The following is a 22,031-nucleotide window of genomic DNA, read 5'->3' as shown; positions in this document are numbered from 1 at the left end:
CAGCCGATACCGCACCGTGACGTCACTAACCAGTAGGTGGCAGTAGTGTTCTTTGACAAACATGGATGCCTCCAGTAAAGCACATTCACAGGAAAATCAAACTCTCCTTTCTCTACTCATCCGTCCTCCTCTCTGCTCCCCGGCTCCATTTAGAGCAACAATTATAAGAATTTAAAGTTTATTTCTATGGAAAAACAATGAAACTGAAATACTTTAGCAGAGAAAAGCTTCCAGATGAAATCATAATTTCAGATAAAGATTCAGCCTCTAATGTTTCCAGATGTGTTTAAGATGTTTCTCTATATTTAAAATATTCCCACCACAGACATCCTTCACTTATTCCATTTGTCCATTTATGAATGATTTTTTTTTTTTATTCGGCTTCTATTTTTACTGGTTAAAATTGAAAAACTAAACAAAGGAAAAAAAGAGAAATGTAAAGAATTAGATGTAAAATATCCAAACCAGCTGTGTTGAATAATAAATGTGTGATTTTTACACCAGTGGGAATAAATCTGTGATCACCAGTAAAATGTGAATCAAAGGCTTTGATTGGTTTTTATTTTTGTAATTTTATAAACATCATTTATTCACTTCATGTCGTCTCCCTGCATCGTTCCTGAGCTCCTCCTCCGTCACAGTTTGGGGGCCACCTGGACCCCCCCCGCCTTCCCGTGCGTCTCTTTCAGCCACGATATCAGGATGTTGTTGGTCTCTGCCGGTTTGTCCATCTGAGTCCAGTGTCCGCAGTCCTCGATGTGTCCCCTGCTCAGGTTGGGGATCTGTGGGGGGGAGGGACAGATTGGTCCGTGATGTCCCGCCTCCTGTAAGCTGGTGGTTTATTGGATGATCGTCTTACCAGGTCCTCCATCCCTTGTGAGAGCGCCGGCAGCAGAACCGGATCCTTACCCGCCGTCACCATCAGAGCCGGCACCAGAACCTGGAAACATCCCAGCCCGAGATCAGGGTCGTTCAGGGAAGCATGTTTGGGTTCCTGCTTCTGGTTTTAGAGTCTCTAAGAACAGAACCAGCCGGCTCCTGTAGAACCGGGTCTTTAGTTGGACGTTAGATGTTTCCCTGCTCCACCTGGAACTCATCCACCTCTGCAGCGTCATGCTGACGACCCTCCAGGCTGTCAGGTGTCATCACTGCTTCTATTTATTCACTGGATTGCCGATTGCCCGAAAAAACTAAAGCCACTGTCCGCCATGTTGGTACTCCCCACTCCCATGGAGACACGCAGTAAAAATGCCTACATGTGTAACATTTAGCTGCAAAAACAAGCAGTTTCCTGGCTGTAGGAAGATGTTCCACTAGTAAGTCAGTGAATGAACTAAGCAATAAATCCATCTATACTATAGTATAGTCTGTAGCGTAACGTTAGTCTGGCTATCTCAGAAAATAGAGATTAAATAGAAAATATTTCACTGTGAAATGTCGATGTGGTTTTTGTTGTTTTTGCAGTGTTTGTAATATTGTATGTTATATTGACGAAAGAAAGAAAAAGCAACATTTGAGCCCTCTATATACATATTATTGTTTAGAGTAAATGCTATTTTTTAATAGAAAATTTAACAATTGAAGTTAAACTTTCATTTTCTTATAATAGTTATGACTGTAAGTCGATGGGAGGTTTTCAAGTATTCCAGTAATGAAAACGTAAATCTATAATATAAAAAGAAAAACCTTGTTTTTGTAATTTGGTTCATTTCTGTTAAACATGCATTTTTATTTCATTATTTTGTTAGCAAGGAAAAAAGCTCATAATGGTCTCAAACCTTCCCAGTAGGCTGCGAACACATCCACTTCCAGTTGGCCTGGTTGTTTCGATACCAGTTCAAAGGTCCCCTGTTGGAAGATAAACAGAAATGCTTCAGTTATCAAATAATTCAATTCTATTCAGTTTATTTCTATAGCTCCAATTCACATCATGTCATCTCAGGTCACTTTCCAGTTCACCAGATCATCCAGTCAGATTGATTCAAAGTTTTCTATCTAAGGAAAACCAGCTGATTGCATCGACTCATTGACTCTTCAGCAATCCCTCACACTAAGCATGCTTCTAGCGACAGTGGAGAGGAAAAACTCCCTTTGGACAGGAAGAAACCTCCAGCAGAACCAGGCTCAGTGTGAGCGGCCATCTGCTGAGGCCCACTGGGGTTCAAGGAGACAGAAGCAGACATAGAAAAAGAAGCATAGATACAAAAGGCAACTGTCAACCAGCTCCACAGGCGGCCCCGTCCAGGAAACACACAGCCAGGCAGACGAGCTCCGAGCCAGCTCCCATGTCAGAGGATGAAGAGAGCACATCCAGTTAGTCACAGTCAGAGAAACAGGACTACACTGGAAAACAGGCCAAGCTCCAACATCTAGAAACAAAGGTGTTGATGGCAGCAGCACAGCTGATATTTCTCTCCAGGATGGAGTCACAGCCAAACAGGAACAGACCAGATGAAGCTACTATGAGGAAAAGCAGAGAGAGCAGAACGTTAGAGATAATCCCTGATGGATCCAACTGATTCCAGTAAATCAGGGGTCTTCAACGTTTTCCAGGCCAAAAACACCCAAACCGATGGTGAGATGGAGCGGGGACCCCTAATTAGATATATAGTCTGAAATAGTGTTCTATCAAACTGCTCCTAAAGTCACTCTATTACAGATGGAGTAATGTAACTAAAGTAATCCCTCCCTGGGATAATTAAAGTATTTCTGATTCCTGGTTGATGGGACAGGTGTTGTGAATGAAACAGTGCCAAGCTCCTGTGTTTGTTGCTGAATTTGTGCGTGGACAGTTCTAGATAGGGGCCAACGGGGGCCAGTGCCCCTGTGGATCATGTCCTGGCCCCTGTACTGAAGACATAATACTCAATGAAATTCCAACAATGATCTGCGCTGGAACAGACATGGTTACTGATAGCTCCTTTGGATTTATTTCTTTTTTTTTTCCTAAAAAAATTCTGTTTTACTAATTATTTAAAAACAATAAGGTGATTGCTTCAGTGGTGTTGAGATAGGATCCCAGTTTTCATCTGCTAAATGTTTTATTCAAAACAAATTGCTTTAATTTTTTCGGCTAAATTTATCAGTTTTCCTTGAGTTTTAATTGAGATTTTGTGAAAACAGTAATTTTAACTTCAATTAATCTAAACATATGTAAAAACCCTAAATTCTGAATGTATAATTACCTAATAAGACAGAATTTTAATGAATCCTTATTGAATAGAAAGTTCACTTCATGCAGCTCTTTTTATACATTTCAATCCCTAACCCTGTTTTTTTTTTCATGCTTTTCTGCCCCCCCCCATGAAAACACTCTGGCCCCCTCCTGGCCCCCTGGTACATTTGGTCTAGAACTGCTACTGCCATCGATGACTGAAAGACATCTTCCGTTATCTGTTTACTATAGTGTGTTAAATTCATGTTAATGTGGATTTAAAGACATTTCAATTAGTGGAAAGAATTGTGGGGGGAAATAAAAAATAAAAATCTAATCAACCAAAATTTTGCGACCCCAATGCAGTGCCTCCGAGGACCCCATGTTTAAACCTCAGGTGTAAATGGTTCTGCTCGAGGGTTTTTCCTCTTAAAGGGGTTTTTCCTCTCCACTGTCGCTACAAGCATGCTTAGTGTGAGGGATTGCTGAAGAGTCAATGAGTCGATGCAATCAGCTGGTTTTCCTTAGATAGAAAACTTTTATTCAATCTGGTGACTGTAAAGTGACCTGAGATGACATGATGTGAATTGGTGCTATAGAAATAAACTGAATAGAATTAAATGTGGAACCAAAAGGTTCCCAGATCCCCATGAGATGATTTAACCCCAGCTGGAGCTGCAGTCGTTCCTAAGCTGCTGAATGGGGGCCAACCTGAAGCCGCTCTCCCTGAACTGGCTGACGTAGTACTGCAGGTCGGCCTCTGTCAGCATGGAGCTCCGAGGAATCTGCTCCGGCAGACCCACAAACAGCCCGCCTGCGGAACCCAGAACCCAACATGAGCCCCAATCATTCGGTTACACCAACATCTGCAGCGGGAGGTCTTCTCACCTCGAGCACAGACTCCAGCGGTGCTCAGAGCGGGACGGCTCGCCTGAGGAAACGTTCGTCATCAGGTTTTATTCCAGCTGTTCTGACCCCTTTAACGGCAGAGATGTTAACTCACCGCTTCACTGCTGCTGGAAAAGAAAATCTTGAATGTTCTCTCCAAGTCCTTCTCCAACTCGGCCTCGGCGACTCCCTGAAACACGGAGCAGATGGTGTCAGAGCTGCAGCTCGGAGGACGGATTCATCCTTCAGTCAGGGTTAATAATGTGGGCAGAGATGGAGAAAAAAAATCTACATTTTTTTTTACAAATTATTCTGTTCACGCTTTTCATCATTTCACTTTTTAAAGGTTGTTATAAAGCTATTTTATTCTATGCTGGATGCATTTTGAAATAAACACCCAGAAAGTCTAACATCCTCTTACCTGAGATGTTTGATCAAATGTTTAATTATCATGTCAAACTGTTTATGAATGAATGAATGAATGTGAATTTATTCAGATAACAAGAATAAATGAATCAACCAAATACGCACAAAAGAGACTAGTTAGCATCAACCAAACCAAACACCAATTTCCAAACTAACTAAATGAACCTGAAAATAGAAACAAAAGCCTCCACATAATAAACCTGTCTGCATTTCCAGCCACAGAAATGACATTATTTGATGTAAATTGTCTGAAAAAGGGTAATGAAGAAGTAAAACTTATTATTCATAGCTCCTCTCCCTCTATGCGCACGTAAAAAGTAGAGTAAACTTCCTGTCTTTTTTATCCAATATTTACACACTGCCAAAAAAATATATTCATACATATATACACAATTATATGCATATATACATCTACATACATACATGTAAACCAACATATACATTGCTTCAACTCTTTTAGTTAAAATAAGAGATCAAGTTTTCTTTTATTTTGAAAATCCAGCACCTAAATTCTGGACTTTAGTACAAAGAAAAGAGAATAATATTTTAAACAATTGGCTGGAATCTTTAAGATCTGAGCTAAAGCTTTCAGATTATCATGGATTTGTTCGTTCATGGAGTGAAAATCAAGTTATGTGGATGAACTATTTTATTTTCATACAACCAAAAGGAAACTAAACTAGAGTCAGTCAATCGGTCACTTTCTTTGACATTTTTTCTTTTTGAAACGTCTTCAAACTTGGAAAGAAAGTCTAGTGGATTGTTTTTAACCTTTTTGGAATGACTATGAGCTGGATAACAGAATCTTCACTAGCTCCTTTTTATTAGAAACCCAAAGAAATTTGATACAACTAAAAAAACAAACATGATTAAACAACAAGCATCTAATGCATAAACTAGATTAAATCTAATGTGTCCATCTTCTCTTACGTTTCCATAACGGTAAGAGAAAATTAAAAATGATCATGCATAAATAAAACATTTATACTTTTTTTTAAATTATTATTATAACCTTGTTTCATTAGCTCTGTTAAGCTTATTTATGATGTCATAGCTCTTAGAAAACAAATTACCTTCTAGCTTCTAAACCATTTATTCCACTATAATCCAGTACAGTCAGAGCTACATCTATTTGAGTTCAGCTCCATTCAGTCAGATTTGGTAAATCAAACAATGCTAATAATTAGAATGTTCATTTTTGTTGCTTTGAATTTTAATTTTGAATCTCAACTTTTCTAAAATCAATCATTTAATCAAATGTAAAATCCTTTTGGGTCATTAATGGTGATATTTTATTTGTGAATAGCTTAGCATCGTCAGCATATGGTGCAAATCTTTCCCATGGTGTCTAATAACTTCACCAAGTTGTCCGAGTGCTGAGCCCTGAGGAGCTCCATAACTAACTCCAGAGAGAAAGATGAATCTTAACCACGGTTTATTGCATTTTGTGGGCGATTCGTTGAGTTAAATATATATTTCAGCTTGTGTTTTGTCCAATGTGTACCCCGCCTGTCACCTCTTCACTTAATAACTAGGACATGCTTTTATAGACTGTTTGTCTGCAGGTAAGTGTGCATTAAGCATCTCTGATTATGCTTTTTGGGGTTAGACAGCTAAGAACCTGGTTTAGGTCATCCAACCTTTGTTCTACCGAATGATGAGACGAAGACTTACTGGTTTTTGGAAGTAAATCTGGTAGTCAAATATTGGAAGGGCCTTTAATTTCTCTGTAACAGGAGCCGAGGGATCCGGCGGGAACAGGGGAGTGTTCAGAGACGCTACTGCCCTTCACAGGAACAAAGGAACAGACATATTTAACTTCTACATTTCAGCACCATTAAACTTCCCTCCTTTAAGACAGGTGTTGTGTTTTTCACCTGATTCTCTCTGGATAATACCGGGCCATAGTCCAAACCAAAGCACCGCCCCAGTCATGACCCACCAGGGTGACCTGTGGTATGGACTTGGAGAGAAAGGACAAGTCAGCTAACATAAACCCCATTATTTGGGATGTTTATTTATATCTTACCATTTTGTCCATAAAAGTAATTAGATCCTGCAGAGAGAGAAATATATCATGTTAGTCCACTAATAGTTGAACACAAAATCTATATATTTTATGATTCAATATGTTGATACACTGGAAAAAAATCTAAATCTAATCTAAATAAGTAATTTTTCTTAAAATAAGTGCATTTGCTCTTGGATTAAGGAGATAAGAGACATCTTGCCAATGGAACAAGACAATTTACACTTAAAATAAGAAAATACAATTGCATTGTCTTATTTCAAGTGAATATTATCTAATTATCTCATTTCAAGTTTAAAAATACTCATTCCATTTGCAAACTACCTTATTTACCTACTCAAATCAAGGGTAAATACACTTAATTTGAGAACATTTTTCTTAGTTCTCCATTGTTTTCTAGTGTACACTGCAAAAACGACAAAAATAAGTAAAAATGTCTTAGATTAAGTGTATTTACCTTTAATTTGAGCAGGTAAATTAGATAGTTTGCCAATGGAATGAGTAATTTTACACTTAAAATAAGATAATTGGATAAAATGCACTTGAAATAAGACAATGCAATTGTGTTTTCTTATTTTAAGTGTAAATTGTCTTGTTCCATTGGCAAAATTTCTCTTTTATCTCCTCAATTCAAGAACAAATGTACTTATTTTAAGAAAAAAAATGACGTATCTAGATTTTGATTGTTTCCTAGTGTAGGCATGAACCTTGCAAAGCTGCTCCTGAGAATATTCCTCTATGTCTGCAGGAGAAGAAAAATTAATCATAAAATAAAGTTAAAATGTTTCTGAAATATAGCATTAAATGCATGGAAACATGTCTATGTTTGCCCACCAGGGGGTGCTGTGGACTCTCCGTATCCCTTCATGTCCAGAGCCAGGACCCTGAACCCTGCTGCAGCCAAAGCTGGGATCTACAGGACAGGAAGCAGGTATGAAAACATGCTGCAGCTCAGAGACGTAAAGCTTTAGAGGACGGCTCACCTGGTACCTCCAGGAGTACCAGCTCTCAGGGAAACCGTGGCACAGCAGGACCGGTGGACCCGTGCCCATCTCCACGTAGTGGGTCCGAACACCAGGCTGAAAATATCACGCTGGTTCAACAGTCTGTTTATGTTCTGAATATGCGCTGATAGATGTGGATTATTACTCTGATGATGATGTATCCATGAGACACTTGATCGGGGCGGCAGGTTACTGGAGGACTCTCTGCTCCAACAGCCTGGAAAACACAAACAGACGAATTTTAGCCAAAGATTGACTCCCTTTTCTCTTGGTAGGAAGGATAAACCCTTCTGAGATTGATTGCACTTTACTAGAGGCATCCATGTTTATCAAAGAACACTACTGCCACCTCCTGGTTTGTGACGTCACGGTGCGGTATCGGCTGTTGATCAAGTCCCAGTGCTGTATCTGGTGTTTGTCACAACGCGCTATTATCCAAGTCATCTTGAAAACATTCTTCTTCCAAATGTTGGCTACATATAACGGGTTTTTTCTCTGGCCAGAAGTTCGATGGCAAATCCTCCCTCTTCAAGTTGGCGATCCAACGACCAACCCGTCCATTCCCATTGATTTAGCTTGTAAAGCGGGGAGAATGGTGCTAGGCTTACCACACCGTGACGTCACTGCCGGAAGACGGCTGGAGGGAGGTGTTGCTATATTTGGGCAAAAATGGCCGCTCCCAGACTCAGTGATCTGATACTGATTAACGCTAAATTCATTAAATCACCGCGAACATATTATATATATTGATTATTCTTTGCTGACCAGACTTTTCCATTAGCCATTTTTAAACCAATGGCTGAAGCACATGCTACATATTGTGCCTTGAGACTCAACCTGATCCCCTCAGTTTAAATAAAATTGGTTGTGATGTTCAGGAACAGCCAAGGAACCAGAAAGGCTGCCATGAAATGGAGACTGCTGGAACACCAGTATCGTTGCCCAGAATGAAACCAGTTAGACGTCACCAAAGGCTGAGAAGGCGCTGGCTCAGAGAGTAGACCCTGCTCATAGACTGGGAACCTTCAAACTGGATTAAAATCTATAGCTGCTCACAAGGACCAGCTTAGCTGTTTGACACAGCACACAGTTTTAAAGGCCCTATTGGGACCAGCTATGAAGCATGGTGGGAATACCGTCCTGCCGAGAGGCATTTTGCTTCCAGTTGTAAAGGCACATTGCGTAAAGTTGAAGGACGGACTCTAAATGCCTCTTATCATCGGCTAATGGTTAAAACCTGGATACAGTTTGGCTCCAATGATCCCAAACACAATCAAACCAGTTCGGAACAGATAAGGCAGGTTGGCACTGAGCTCTTGATGGGCTCTGACCTTGACCCCATTCAACGTTTGTTCGTACAGCTCAAAATGTAGATCTGCTGCCAGAAAACCAGTCAGTTCAAATAAACTGGACCAATTCTGCCAGAAAGTGTAGCTAGAATGAATTCTGTTGACAATGAAAGGTTCACAGTAGGTCTGACCTGCTTGGTGAATATTTAACCAAATATTAGTGGACATTTTTTGGATAAAGCTTCTAGTTAGAGTGGCTCAGGTTATCCTGAGCTATCTCTATAGTTCTGCTGCTATAGGCTTAGATTGCTGGAGGACATAGGGACCCCTTTTTCATCATTCTGCTTCATTCTATCTCTATTCTCCCACTCTGCAGAATCTGTTAGTTCAATCTCTAACGTTCTGCTCTCTCTGCTTTTCCTCATAGTAGCTTCATCTGGTCTGTTCCTGTTTGGCTGTGACTCCATCCTGGAGAGAAATATCAGCTGTGCTGCTGCCATCAACACCTTTGTTTCTAGATGTTGGAGATCTGCCTGTTTTTCAGTGTAGTCCTGTTTCTCTGACTGTGACTAACTGGATGTGCTCTCTTCATCCTCTGACATGGGAGCTGGCTCGGAGCTCGTCTGCCTGGCTGTGTGTTTCCTGGACGGGGCCGCCTGTGGAGCTGGTTGACAGTTGCCTTTTGTATCTATGCTTCTTTTTCTATGTCTGCTTCTGTCTCCTTGAACCCCAGTGGGCCTCAGCAGATGGCCGCTCACACTGAGCCTGGTTCTGCTGGAGGTTTCTTCCTGTTCAAAGGGAGTTTTTCCTCTCCACTGTCGCTACAAGCATGCTTAGTGTGAGGGATTGCTGAAGAGGCAATGAGTCGATAGAATCAGCTGGTTTTCCTTAGATAGAAAACTTTGAATCAACACTGAAGTGTTTTTTAGATGACATGTTGTGAATTGGAGCTATAGAAATAAACTGAATGGAACTGAAATTTTATAACCTTTCAGTGAACCTCTGATGTACGTAGATGAATGGTTCTGACGGCAGCTCTATATCTTTACCTGAACTCCGGTAAAATCGGATATTTTCTGCAGAGCCGTCTCCATGTCTTCCACCAGGATGGCCTTAATCCCTTCTTTCTCTGCCGCCTTCACGCTCTCCGCGTCCACGTCCAGCCACAGAGCCTGAGACAACATTTCAAAGGTTTAGATCTCCCATCAGGGATCAAGGATTTCATTTCTGCTATGGTTGCATCAGCCACCTGGTTTGGGGAGATTCCCAGCTGCTCCAAAGCAGTGTTGAACATGGCGACTTCTGGGACCCTGTGACCCAGATGGCAGGACTGAAGGACAAGGTTAAAACTGCTGCCTAAGAGGCAGAGAAGTTGAGCCAGATCGTCTCCTGAGGCGCTGTCATCCAGCCAGTGATTGACCAGGACTGCTGTTAGGACCCCTTTAAATCAAAGTTTAGAGAAAAGAAAAGTTTCTGGATGGTCCCAAAATATAAGCTGCATAAGCTGGTGAAGGTTCTCAGTCATCCAGATCATAGTCATTCCAAAAACAAAGTAAAAAAAAAAAAAAAAATCAATCCACTGGACTTTGTTTCCAAGTTTGAAGACGTTTCTCCTCCCATCCAGGAAGTTTTTTCAATTCAAAATGTCAGAAACAGTGTTGACTTTAAGGCTTTATATAGTAGACCCCAAAAAAGCCTATTTTGGCTTAGAAAACACGCAAATGGAACCTTTTACATTTAATCTTTACACAAAAACATCCACATCCCATATGTTGCTGGAGTCTCTGAAAAACTCAACAAATCAAGACCCTTAAACAGAGACTAGTTCATCCTAAAGACCAAATATTAGCAGAGTGGTGTCTTCAGTATAAAGCAGTGAGGAATGCTCTAATCTTTATATTGGAGAAACCAAACAAACTCTCCACAGACGCATGGCCCAACACAGAAGAGCGCCCTCCTCTGGACAAGACTCTGCGCTACATCTACACCTTGTGGACAAAGGACATTCTTTGGAGGACCAGAATGTTCAATTCAATTCAATTCACTTTATTTATATAGCGCCAAATTCACAACACATGTCATCTCAAGGTACTTTACAGTTCAACCAGATCATCCAGTCAGATTGATTCAAAGTTTTCTATCTAAGGAAAACCAGTTGATTGCATCGACTCATTGACTCTTCAGCAATCCCTCACACTAAGCATGCTTGTAGCGACAGTGGAGAGGAAAAACTCCCTTTGAACAGGAAGAAACCTCCAGCAAAACCAGGCTCAGTCTTTCTAAAAGAATATTATGATCAACTGTATCAAATGCAGCACTAAGATCTAACAGGACGAGCACAGATACAAGTTCATCATCTGAGGCCATGAGAATATCATTAGTGACTTTCACCAGAGCTGTTTCAGTGCTATGATGAGCTCTAAAGCCAGACTGAAACTCTTCAAAATGTTCATTATGGTGGAAGTGATCGCACACTTGTTTGAAAACTACTTTCTCAAGAATTTTGGATAAGAAAGGAAGATTGGATATAGGTCTATAATTGACCAAGTCATCTGGGTCAAGAGACGGTTTCTTAAGCAGAGGTTTAATTACAGCAACCTTAAAAGCTTTAGGTACATATCCCTGTAACAGAGATAGATTAATCACATCATTCTGGACAAAGAAGACGGGTGGTTTAAGAGGGGTGTGAAGAAAGCCATCTATGTAAAGAAAGAAAAACCAACCTTAAACAGATGCAGCAATAGAGTTGATTCCTTCCCACTATCATCGCAGCCCCCACCCATTTACAGGAGAACAGAGGACCTCGCCCCTTCAGCCAGGCCAATTATTCCCTTTAACAACCCCCCCTTTCAGAGACATAGACAGGTTACAGGTATTACAGGCTAACAAAGAAACAAAATGACTCCCATTGTAAAGAGGAGGACCTGCTCATATGGAAGACAACAGTCTCATTGGAATCTGCCTTTTTTGTACACCGAATTTTAAACAATTTTTTTAACAATGTATTTTTTTTTTAAACATTTAATTCTTTACACTGAATTTCCATCTGCAAAAAATATGCCTGCAAATCTGTTGACCTTTAGGTGAACTCAAGCCAAAGCAATCAGCACTTGATGCAGTCGAGCAGCTTCTAGCCAATGAAATCAGCTAATTTGGTCACGTGACCCAACAGTTGGGCGTCGCTTTGTTCAGTTGGGCTGAATGAAGCTGAATGAGTTTTTCTTGTTAAATAGGATTACAAAATGTCAGGTAGCTACTAATAGACAGCCATTAGAGTTTTCCATCTAATGGGACAGGACGAAATAACGGAGCCGATAACAGCTAGTGCAGCACCCCCGTCTGCCAAGGCTGTTTGTTTGATCCGGAAGAAGCGGCGGGTGGCAAACTTGTTTTTTTCTGACCAAATGAGCTCATTTCATTGGCTAGAAGCTGCTCGACTGCATCGAGTGCTGATTGCTTTGGCTGGAGTTCACCTAAAGGTCAACACATTTGCAGGCAATTTTTTGTAGCTCCATTTTTTTTTGCAGCTGAATGTGTAAAAAAAAAATCAGTGTTTAAAATTGGGTGTTAAAAATAAAGGGACATTCCAATGAGACGGTTTTTCTTCCGTACGCTCGTCAGGTTCAGTTTGCATGTTTCCTAAGTCATAACAAGGCTTTGCTTTGGTCCACTCTATAAAGCTTTGAACCCAACAGTATTTCTGACATTTTAGTTGAAAAAGCTTCCTGGATGGAAGAGAAACGTCTTCAATATAGGAAACAAATTCCAGTGGATTGTTTTTTTTTACTTTTTTTGAATAAGCTGCATAAAAACTGCTTCTTTCGTAAAGTGACACTCTACCACTGCTACGCAGACTTGCAGACGTCTTCAGCACAACGTCCTTCACTTCCATCATCGACTTTCTGGCCTCCTCCAGCAGACAGTTGACGCACCAATCAGACGGCAGCGTCACTCCTCTGGCCTTGGCCTCCTTTGCACACTCGGCTTTGAACGCCGGGATCATCTGCACACAAAAACGCCTCCATTTTAGTCAGTTAGTGATTCATAAAGGCATAAAGGTAACATCTCCACCCACCTGGTTAAGAGTCAGTTTGCCTTTTTCTGCCTGCAGCAGAGAGCCCTTATTTTGGGACACCACACGGGACAGAAACCCTCTGAGAAGATCAGAATAAATAAATCCACGATTATCAATTGTAAATTCTATTCAGTTTATTTCTATAGTGCTAATTCACAACACATCATCTCAAGGCACTTCCATCCAGTCAAATTGATTAAAAGCTTTCTACATAAGGAAAACCAGCTGATTGCATCGACTCATTGACTCTTCAGCAATCCCTCACACTAAGCATGCTTGTAGCGACAGTGGAGAGGAAAAACTCCCTTTTAACAAGGACATTGTGTAACAGTAACAGTGTTATTGTTACATTTTTAGATATGTAAACCATTCAAAAAGGGGTTCAACAATCCTTATTACATAGGGCCTTTTTTTTTTCTTCCTTCTTTTACAACTTTTAATAAACATTTCAGAATCTATTGTATAGAAGAAATTAAATTCACTATAATCCTTTATGAAGTGCAGGTTCGAAGCTTTTTGGTTGACTTCCATTTGCCGCACCCTGCCAGAAGAAATAAACTAAATGGCTTTGGGACTCCACCTAGATGAGTATCTTTATTGTCCCATAAAGGGAAATTTGTTTCGACAGGCAGACATGAAGCAAAGGATTCCTAGAAACTTATCTAAAGCCCTGCAAGCCTCAAAGGCAGGGGCCGATTCAGAAAATTTGGGGCCCTAGGCAAAGACAGGCATGGGGCCCTTTGAAATGGGAAGACAACAAATAAAACAGACCCATTCTACAGATAGAGAAATGTTAATAGAATAGACTTTGACTAGATAATAGACTAGAATTGTCCCTTTTGTCGTCTATCCTCTCTATTTTTTGTACTCAGCTGACTTTTCATGCCGTCTCAAAAGGAATGAAAGATTTTGTCCAAGCACTGAGCAGGAGGCGGGGTTACCAATCTACTTGCTCTGGAGAGCAGAGTTCGCTGCTTTTAGATGTTGTCTCCAAAGTCTCCAGTAGTAGAAAAAAAGTCTCTAGATTTGGCGCTAGGAGCTTTTTAGAAATCAAAGTGCTAGAGGGGTCTGAAAAGTGGCTAAATATAGCGACTAAAGCGCTAAGTTGGCAACACTGCTCTTTGCATGGTTTGTTTTCAAATGGTTTGCTGCTGTCTGTTTGGACCTTTCTGAACATGTGCAGCAAATGGACTGATCCAATATGGTGGACACTGAAGGGGGGGGCTGAGACACACTTATTAGCGTTCTGATGGCATTTTAATCAAAAACATAATCAATGTGCATAAATAAGGAATAGTTGTATTAACCATACAATTTAATTGGGGGAAGAAAAAAAAAAGGGTTTCTACAAAAGAAAGTTCTAAAAGAGAATGTTTTCCATCAGTTTTTGGCCCTTAAGAGGTTCAAATAATAGAAGATGGCAGGAGGGAGGGGTTACTATATTTGGGGGGGAAAAATGGCCGCTCCCAGACTCAGTGATTGCGACGAAAATTATTTTTATTTTCGTTACCAATTACCGCTAAATTCATTAAATCACGACGAACAAATTAGTTTTAGGTATAAATAATAATCCATTTATTATTCCTTGCTCTCCAGACTTTTCCTTTAAAAACATTTATTACACTCAACTTATCTGATTCTTATAATAGTTTACTTTATATCATTTGAAACATTTCAGCTTCATTAGAAAATTTAGAGGTTTGTTAACTGATCAAATGGGCTGATTTATAACAAATCACTAGACAAACTTTGAGCACAATTCTCTGGACTAATTAGCCTAAAAAAAGTAACACGATGTGACAGAACTTGCTTTTGGGTTTAGAGCCTTTGCACGGTGCATGATGTGTCGCCGACTGATTTTTTAACGTTATGCTAAGGTGATGACCTTCTGTTCAAGGTCCGGCGTGTGAGCGTTAAACCTGGACCAACCCCTACTGGTTTTGCTCCTGTTTTTATTTTCTTGGTTACAACAAAGTTAAAAATTAACGAGAATAATCCTTAATGTAAACATTTTCCAGCTGAACTTTTTGGATGTAGTGAGTGAGCTTCACATTCGCTGCAGTTTAACTGATCCCTGCTGTCATTGAACGGCGACTTTTCCACAGATGCAGATTTAGGAAATTTGGGGCCCTAGGCAAAGACAGGCAGGGGGCCCTCTGAATTGAGAGGACAACATATAAAACAGACCCATTCTACAGGTAGAGAAATGTTAATAGAATAGACACACTGCAAAAAATGTAAATCTCAATAAGTCATTTTCTCATAATTAAGTGCATTTTTTCTTGAATTTAGGAGGTAAGTGAGACACTTTGCCAATGGAACAAGACAATTTACATTTAAAATAAGAAAAAAACTATTGCATTGTCTTATTTCAAGTGTATAATATCTATTTATCTTATTTTAAGAGTTAAAATACTCATTCCATTAGCAAATCATCTTATTTACCTACTCAAATTAAGGGTAAATACACTTACTTTTAGACTTTTTTACTAATTTTTAGATCATTTTTGCAGTGCATGCACTGCACTGGAAGAAATCTAAACCTAGATAAGTTATTTATTCTTAAAATAAGTGCATTTGTTCTTGGATTGAGGAGATAAAAGAGACATTTTGCCAATGGAACAAGATAATTTCCATTTAAAATAAGAAAACACAATTACATTGCCTTATTTCTATTGCATTTTATCTATTATCTCATTTTAAGAGTAAAAATACTCATTCCATTGGCAAATAATTTTATTTACCTACTCAAATTAAAGGTAAATATACTTAATTTAAGACATTTTTACTCATTTCTATGTGGTTTTTGCAGTGTGGAGAAACATTCTAGAAATAAGTAAAAATTTCTTCAATTAAGTGTATTTACCTTTAATTTGAGTAGGTAAATGAGATAGTTTGCCAATGGGATGAGTATTTTTACTCTTAAAATGAGATAATAGATAAAATGCAATAGAAATAAGGCAATGTAATTGTGTTTTCTTATTTTAAGTGGAAATGATCTTGTTCAGTTTGCAAAATGTCTCTTTTATCTCCTCAATCCAAGAACAAATGCACTTATTTTAAGAATAAATGACTTATCTAGATTTTGATTTTTTTCCAGTGTCCATTATCTGTTCTAGGTTGTGTCCCTCTCTTCTTGTCCCTTTTCTTCTTGTTTTCCTCTCTATGTTTTGTACTCAGCTGACTTTTCATGCTGTCTCTAAAGGAATGAAAGATTTTTTCCAAGCACTAAGCTCACTTAGCTGATTGCTCCTTCCTGTGTTTCCAAAAAGGCCAAAGTAAATAACCCAGTCCTTCTTTTCACTGTAGACAAGCCATGATCTGCTTATCTGTTCTCCATTTTTCATTTGGATGAAATAATAGCTGCATGAATCCTGACAGCAGACAAGATAGAGGAGAGCAGGAGGCGGGGTTACCAATCTACTCGCTCTGGAGAGCAGAGTTCGCTGCTTTTAGATGTTGTCTCCAAAGTCTCCAGTAGCAGAAAAAAGTCTCTAGATTTGGCGCTAGGAGCTTTTTAGAAATCAAAGTGCTAGAGGGGTTTGAAAAGTGGCTAAATATAGCGACTAAAGCGCTAAGTTGGCAACACTGTGAACCTTTCTGAACAAATAATTGTTATATCAACCATACATGTAAACAGTTTTATGGGGCCCCCAGGAACTTGGGGCCCTAGGCAACTGCTTGTATTGCCTAATGGTAAATCCTCTTATGGGAGTTTAGGCTACTTACCATCAGGATGTTAACCATGCTTTCTATAAATGCATTATTTATGAAAATCACTTTAAAATTCTATAAAGCTGATTCTCGTAAATGTTTTCATTTTCTTGTTGGAAATAATCAAAAAGTCCAAATCAAAAGCAAATCCTTTGATCTTTCCTCCCAGCCTGCATCATCTCACTCTAATCTATTGAATTATGTTAAATAAACAGATTTATAAAGTGAATAAGCATTCATTTTGATTGAAATGTTAATAAATTCTCTTTTCTAACCGTGTTGCTAAAAGCGGTAAAGTGAATCTGCTATGGATTATGTCTTCATACATTCTGGTTATGAGGAATTTACACTTTAAAACATCCAATTCAACTAAAGATTACAGGTTAATTAATTAAAATTTAAGCGCTATAAATCTATTTCTATACAACATTCACCGATGTGTAGAAATAGGTCATAGATCTTCAGAGTTTTTATGTCAGCTGGAGCAGAGCCTGAATTTTAGGGCTCCTGTTTTCCAGTCAGATCTCGTGTAACAGGATCCTCTCACCGTGGAAGTTTGTGTTGCTCCTCCAGTTTCTGGAAAACTACAGCTGCTCTTGAGGGAACAACCACCCCCCAGAAGTTGAACAAAACCGCTTTCTTGTCTCCCATCTCTGCGTTAATCCCTCAGCCTGGAAACACTGCCGTTCCTGCAGGGATGAAGGCTTGTTATCATGCAGCAGAGCAAGCATTGCCCTCTGTACACACTAAGCCAAGAACCGCCCACATAACATGCAAACTCTTGGCTCACATGAGGCCAGTTCCCACAAGTAGCTTCAACTTTAAGCCGTTTCCCACTTTAAATACTCCCAAACATTTTTTTTTTCTGACATAGCACAACAAATACAGTTTAAGTTTATTTACAGAACATATCTTAAACATGTTTTAAATGCATTGTTTCTTTAAAAACATCTGTAACAAAGAGAAAACTGGAAAAATGGTCTAGAAATAAGTGAAAATGTCCTAAATTAAGTGAATTTACTCTTAATTTGAGCAGGAAATGCCAATGGAATGAGTATTTATACTCTTAGAATAACTTAATTAGATAAAATGCACTTAAAAATAAGACAATGCAGTTCTTTTTTCTTATTTTAAATGTTTCATTGGCAAAATGTCTCACTTACCCCTCGATTTAAGAAAGAAATGCACTTATTTTAAGAAAAAAAAAATTAAATTTACATTTTTTGCAATGCAGGCTTTCTAGTTGGAACTTCTGAGCTGTTTTATCTGTGATAAATGTCGGGGTTGTTTATTTTTTCTAGGAAACCAGAGAGGCAGCTCATACTGCCCAGTACTGCTTTGTACTGAAGCAATACTGTTAGCCGGAGGACTGCGGTACGATGCAAACGTCTGTAAACCTGCACTTTGTGCCTGATGTTAATGGATGGTCAGGGTCTGTCTGCATGGGCCAAAAAATACAACCTGGAAAATAAAAAAACAACAAACACAGATTTTATAGCCTTGTTAAAAAGAGAGGAAGCTTTTTAATTCAAGGATTTTACATTATATGTATGCTAGGTAAAAAAAAAAAAAAAACTCAGCTTCTAAAAACATTGATTTTATTTTTATAGATCTGCTCTGTCTGACATCATTTTTCTGTTGATCAAAGCATTTGAACCAAGTTTTTTTTTTTTATTTAACACTAAAATACCCTAGTTTGAAGTATTTTATTGTTTACTTCATGGAAGCAAAGTATACAATCCTGCAAAAGCAGCCCAGAGGAGCAGCCGTCCACTACCATACAGTTCATATGAGAAAAAGAAAATTGATTTTCTGAGTATTATTGGATTTTATAAACATTTATAAACTATAGCTGGGAATATGCTCAGTCCAGGTCAGAGTCATTCTGAAATAATTTAAAAAACAATCCACTGGACTTGGTTTCCAAGGTTTGAAGACGTTTCGCTTCCCCTCCAGGAAGCTTTCTCAATTCAAAATGTCTGGATCCGCAGTGAGTTTGAGTCTTTATATAGTGGACCAAAAACAAGTCCTTGTATCGCTTGGAAACATGCAAATTGAACCTGACAAGCGGGTCGTTTGGTTCCATTGTTAGCTGGTAATATCTGAAATCTGTCTATGATTATGAAAGGCCGGTCGTTGAAGGGGGGATTGTCACCTGTAATACATATTCAGGTTTTACAGTCACAATTCTGACTTTTTTTCTTTGAATTCTAAAATTGAAGTCAGAATTCAGAGAAAAACAGTCAGAAGTCTGACACTTTTTTCTCAGAATTCTGAAATTAAAGTCAGAATTCTGACTTTTCTTTCTCCGAATTCTGAAATTAAAGTAAAAATGGAAAATCCCTAATCTTTGCCCGTAATAAACAAAATGCTAAACTCTAATGGAATATTAGACAACAGGTGAATTAAAATAGTTTACGGAAAGAAATCCTCTATAACGTTTATTTCATTCAATCGTTTTTTAACAGAACCAAACCTTTTCTTTTCAAACTCTTCTCTGACAAAGATGTCTAACATTATTTTAATAATATGGCACAAAGTGATTATGCCGGATTATCCACACAAGAAAAACCCCAGAGTTTCATTAATTGACGTTTACTGTGGTTTTACACCACATGAACAGAACTGATTAAACATACAGAGCATAAACACAATATTAGTTTACTTTGCTGCAACTTATACAAAATATACAATTTAAGAAGCTAAAATAATAAACATACCACTTTGGCCTGCTAGTGGACAAACCGGAAGCTAGAAGACACTTGTCTTTCTTCTTAATTGCTCTCGCAGACTTTGTGTGCGTCACTAATCATAGATATCCATAATAAAGGCTAGATGTCTTACGGCGGAGTCTCAAACGGCATCACCGGCGGCCATCTTGCCTCAGGCAGGCTTTCTGTTGTGCTCTGTGGTACCTAATGTAAGGTGAGTGATCAGCACGAACACAAATACTCTTACCTCACTGAATTCTTGACGGATTTACAAACAGTTTGGTTTCTTACAAACATTATGAACGTGGCTATTATTCTTGATGCTTGAACATGTCGAAATTGCAGATGTTCTCGTCGAAAAATGACTTAATCGCGCAGCATAGTTGTGCATCACGGCTACTTGCGCAAGTTATCAAGGCTGAGATTATTAGTCAATTATATAGGTTTTACTGACACCAATAACGATTGTATGACAATTAATCTTTGGTGTAAATTACAATATTTGTGGATGTGGTTGTAGTTATTAGTTGGCTAATAACAATAATCTGAGTGTTGTTGTATTTTCATTATTAGCCTAACGTTAGCTGGCTAATAACAAGAAGCTGCAAAGTGAGACCTAACGTTAGTAAGTTAGCAGCTAACGTTACAGTTTAGCTAGCTGCTAACGTTAACAAGCAACTTTACATCAGTGGAAGAGGCAGAATTGAACATGATTTCCGAATCGATTTGGTTTGTCAACACATCTTACATTAAGTTACAGGAATTTGCTGGGTTTATTAAAAGGAAGATGCCAGACTTTTGCTATGACATAATAGTATTACAAGACTGTTGTTGACTCAAAGCTTTTATAAGTTTGTATTAGTTTCCTTTGGACAACTTAAAGATGGTGTTGTGCCAAACATTTTCAACTTTCCAGCTCATCTTCAAAGGGCATGTGTATCATTGAAATTTAATCACATATTGATATACCAATCTTATACACTGTGAATTGTTGTTGGTCACTTTTGTTTTTGTTTCTGCAGGTTATATAATGTGTAAGCAGGAGGAGAAGATCTTCCATCCCCGTTTGCTGACATTCCTGCGCTAGTACATGACCACAGCTACCTTCCTGTCCGCTTTGATGGCCTTGTGGACAACGCTCTCTTGTACATTACACAGAAGCTCAATAAAACCGTCCTTTTCAAAGGGCATTAGCCAAGCTATGTTTTTTGGGTCATTTTTTAAATCTCTGTCTTCCATGTGTATACCATCACAGTAGTGTAGTTGGGGATTTCAACATGCTACATCTATATATACTTGTGAAGGGGACTATTGTACCAATTTTAATAGCAAATAAATGTCACTTTTATAATGGTTTAAAAATAGGAACTTTTGTGTAATTACCCCTGATATAATATATTAATCCGAATAGTCTACATGAAACTTCAAAGTGTTACCTTTCATTTGAAACCTGGATTATGCTTCTACACCAAGAGGTTGCCACACAATAAGCCTTTTTTGTCAGTATTTCATATTTTATTATAACAATAATATTCATATTATAAAATTATTTATGTAAATATAAATAAATTAGGACTGTGATATAATTAATCACACCCAAATAAAAGTGTTTATTTATATATATATATATATATATATATATATATATATATATATATATATATACATATTTATATATACATATTTATATATATACATATTTTTATATATATATATACACATATTTATACATGTATAGATATCTATAGATATATCTATATATCATGTTGCCATTCAGTACACTGAGTTTTAATAGCATATATTGATTTAACATAAATACCTTGTGCATGTGTATATTTATTGCACCTGTATGTTCTATTCAATGTTCTTTTCATATGAAATTCCATGGTTATAATTATTCATAAGTGTGCAGTATCATAACTACATGTCTGACTTTTGTTTAACAAACCAAACAGTTTGAGAATCGTTAGACAATTGAGGAAGTTATGGTTAAGTACATGCGCCTTTAAAACACAATGTTACGAATGAGCGAGCTGCCTGTGGCAAGATGGCCGCCACGTGCGGACGTCGACCCCCATTGGCCAGCAGCGCGGACGAGACATCTAGCCTTTATTATGGATATCTATGTCACTAATTACCAAGATTTACAAAAAACAGGAAGTGACGTCATCGTATTATTAAACTTAACTGTTCACCGTCATGAGATACTGAAAAAAATAAATCTCAGACCTTCCTTACTTTCATAGCTGAAAAAAAAAACATGAAAAAGAAAAACTGAACACTTAAAAACAAAAGCTTTAAAATAACTTCTTTATGGCATCAGTTCCGACAGCTACCTCTGGTGGTGAAAACATGAATTACAATTACCCCCCTACTGTTACAGTGATCTTTACTGGATCAGTCCCCTTCAAACTCAACTTCCTTTTATTCAAATATTTATTTTAAATGTTTGAAATCCTGGAAAGATAAACAATTACTATTTTTACCCCCCTTGCATCTGTTGGCTAAAGAAGCAGATGACTTCTGTCTCTTCAGCTGGCAGATCCAGACAGACAGGAGGAGTTTAACCCAGATCAGAACCCAAATCCTGGGAATACTGAGTGAGTGAAGGTGCAACGTGTTTGAGGCTACTTTGTAGAAAGACAACATTACTGCAGGTTGGTCCAGAAAGACTCCTTCTCTGTCCTGTAGAGACAGATGCTGTCTTTATTTAATGCAAAGCTTGGACATCATGTTAATCA

At 38.4% G+C, this 22,031-nt stretch overlaps 1 protein-coding gene across 2 annotated transcripts; it reads right to left on the bottom strand.

Annotated features, from left to right (window-relative positions):
• Positions 1–528: 528 nt before the first annotated feature.
• On the bottom strand, positions 529–19,385 carry ephx2 (epoxide hydrolase 2, cytoplasmic). Of its 2 annotated transcripts, XM_038302326.1 has the most exons (20): positions 19,300–19,385; positions 17,935–18,040; positions 17,127–17,268; positions 12,866–12,944; positions 12,631–12,793; positions 10,040–10,230; positions 9,840–9,962; positions 7,647–7,718; positions 7,481–7,576; positions 7,332–7,410; positions 7,205–7,239; positions 6,498–6,524; positions 6,346–6,431; positions 6,143–6,254; positions 4,158–4,232; positions 4,043–4,085; positions 3,866–3,968; positions 1,779–1,848; positions 860–940; positions 529–782 (listed from the first exon to the last, which is right to left on the bottom strand). In XM_038302326.1, the coding sequence occupies exons 3-20, from the start codon at positions 17,228–17,230 to the stop codon at positions 636–638; spliced, it is 1,686 nt and encodes a 561-aa protein (XP_038158254.1). In that variant the 5' UTR covers positions 17,231–17,268; positions 17,935–18,040; positions 19,300–19,385; the 3' UTR covers positions 529–635. The 2 variants fall into 2 exon arrangements, with proteins under 2 accessions (XP_038158254.1, XP_038158252.1); XM_038302324.1 differs by lacking the exons at positions 17,935–18,040; positions 19,300–19,385 and having other exon boundaries at positions 17,127–17,321.
• Positions 19,386–22,031: the final 2,646 nt, after the last annotated feature.

The sequence above is a fragment of the Cyprinodon tularosa genome, unplaced genomic scaffold, assembly GCF_016077235.1.
Source record: "Cyprinodon tularosa strain WSP-4 unplaced genomic scaffold, ASM1607723v1 ctg486, whole genome shotgun sequence".
NCBI lineage: Eukaryota > Metazoa > Chordata > Actinopteri > Cyprinodontiformes > Cyprinodontidae > Cyprinodon > Cyprinodon tularosa.
The sequence above is the reverse complement of the archived record's forward strand: the minus strand, read 5'-3'. Positions and strand labels throughout refer to the sequence as shown.

Excerpts from the sequence above, each read along its gene's own strand:
- ephx2 (XM_038302326.1), bottom strand. The coding sequence starts at position 17,230 with ATGGGAGACAAGAAAGCGGTTTTGTTCAACTTCTGGGGGGTGGTTGTT. Across the intron at positions 6,432-6,497 it reads TTACTTTTATGGACAAAATG|TCCATACCACAGGTCACCCT; the intron begins GTAAGATATAAA and ends TTTCTCTCCAAG. Across the intron at positions 783-859 it reads CACAAGGGATGGAGGACCTG|ATCCCCAACCTGAGCAGGGG; the intron begins GTAAGACGATCA and ends TCCCCCCCACAG.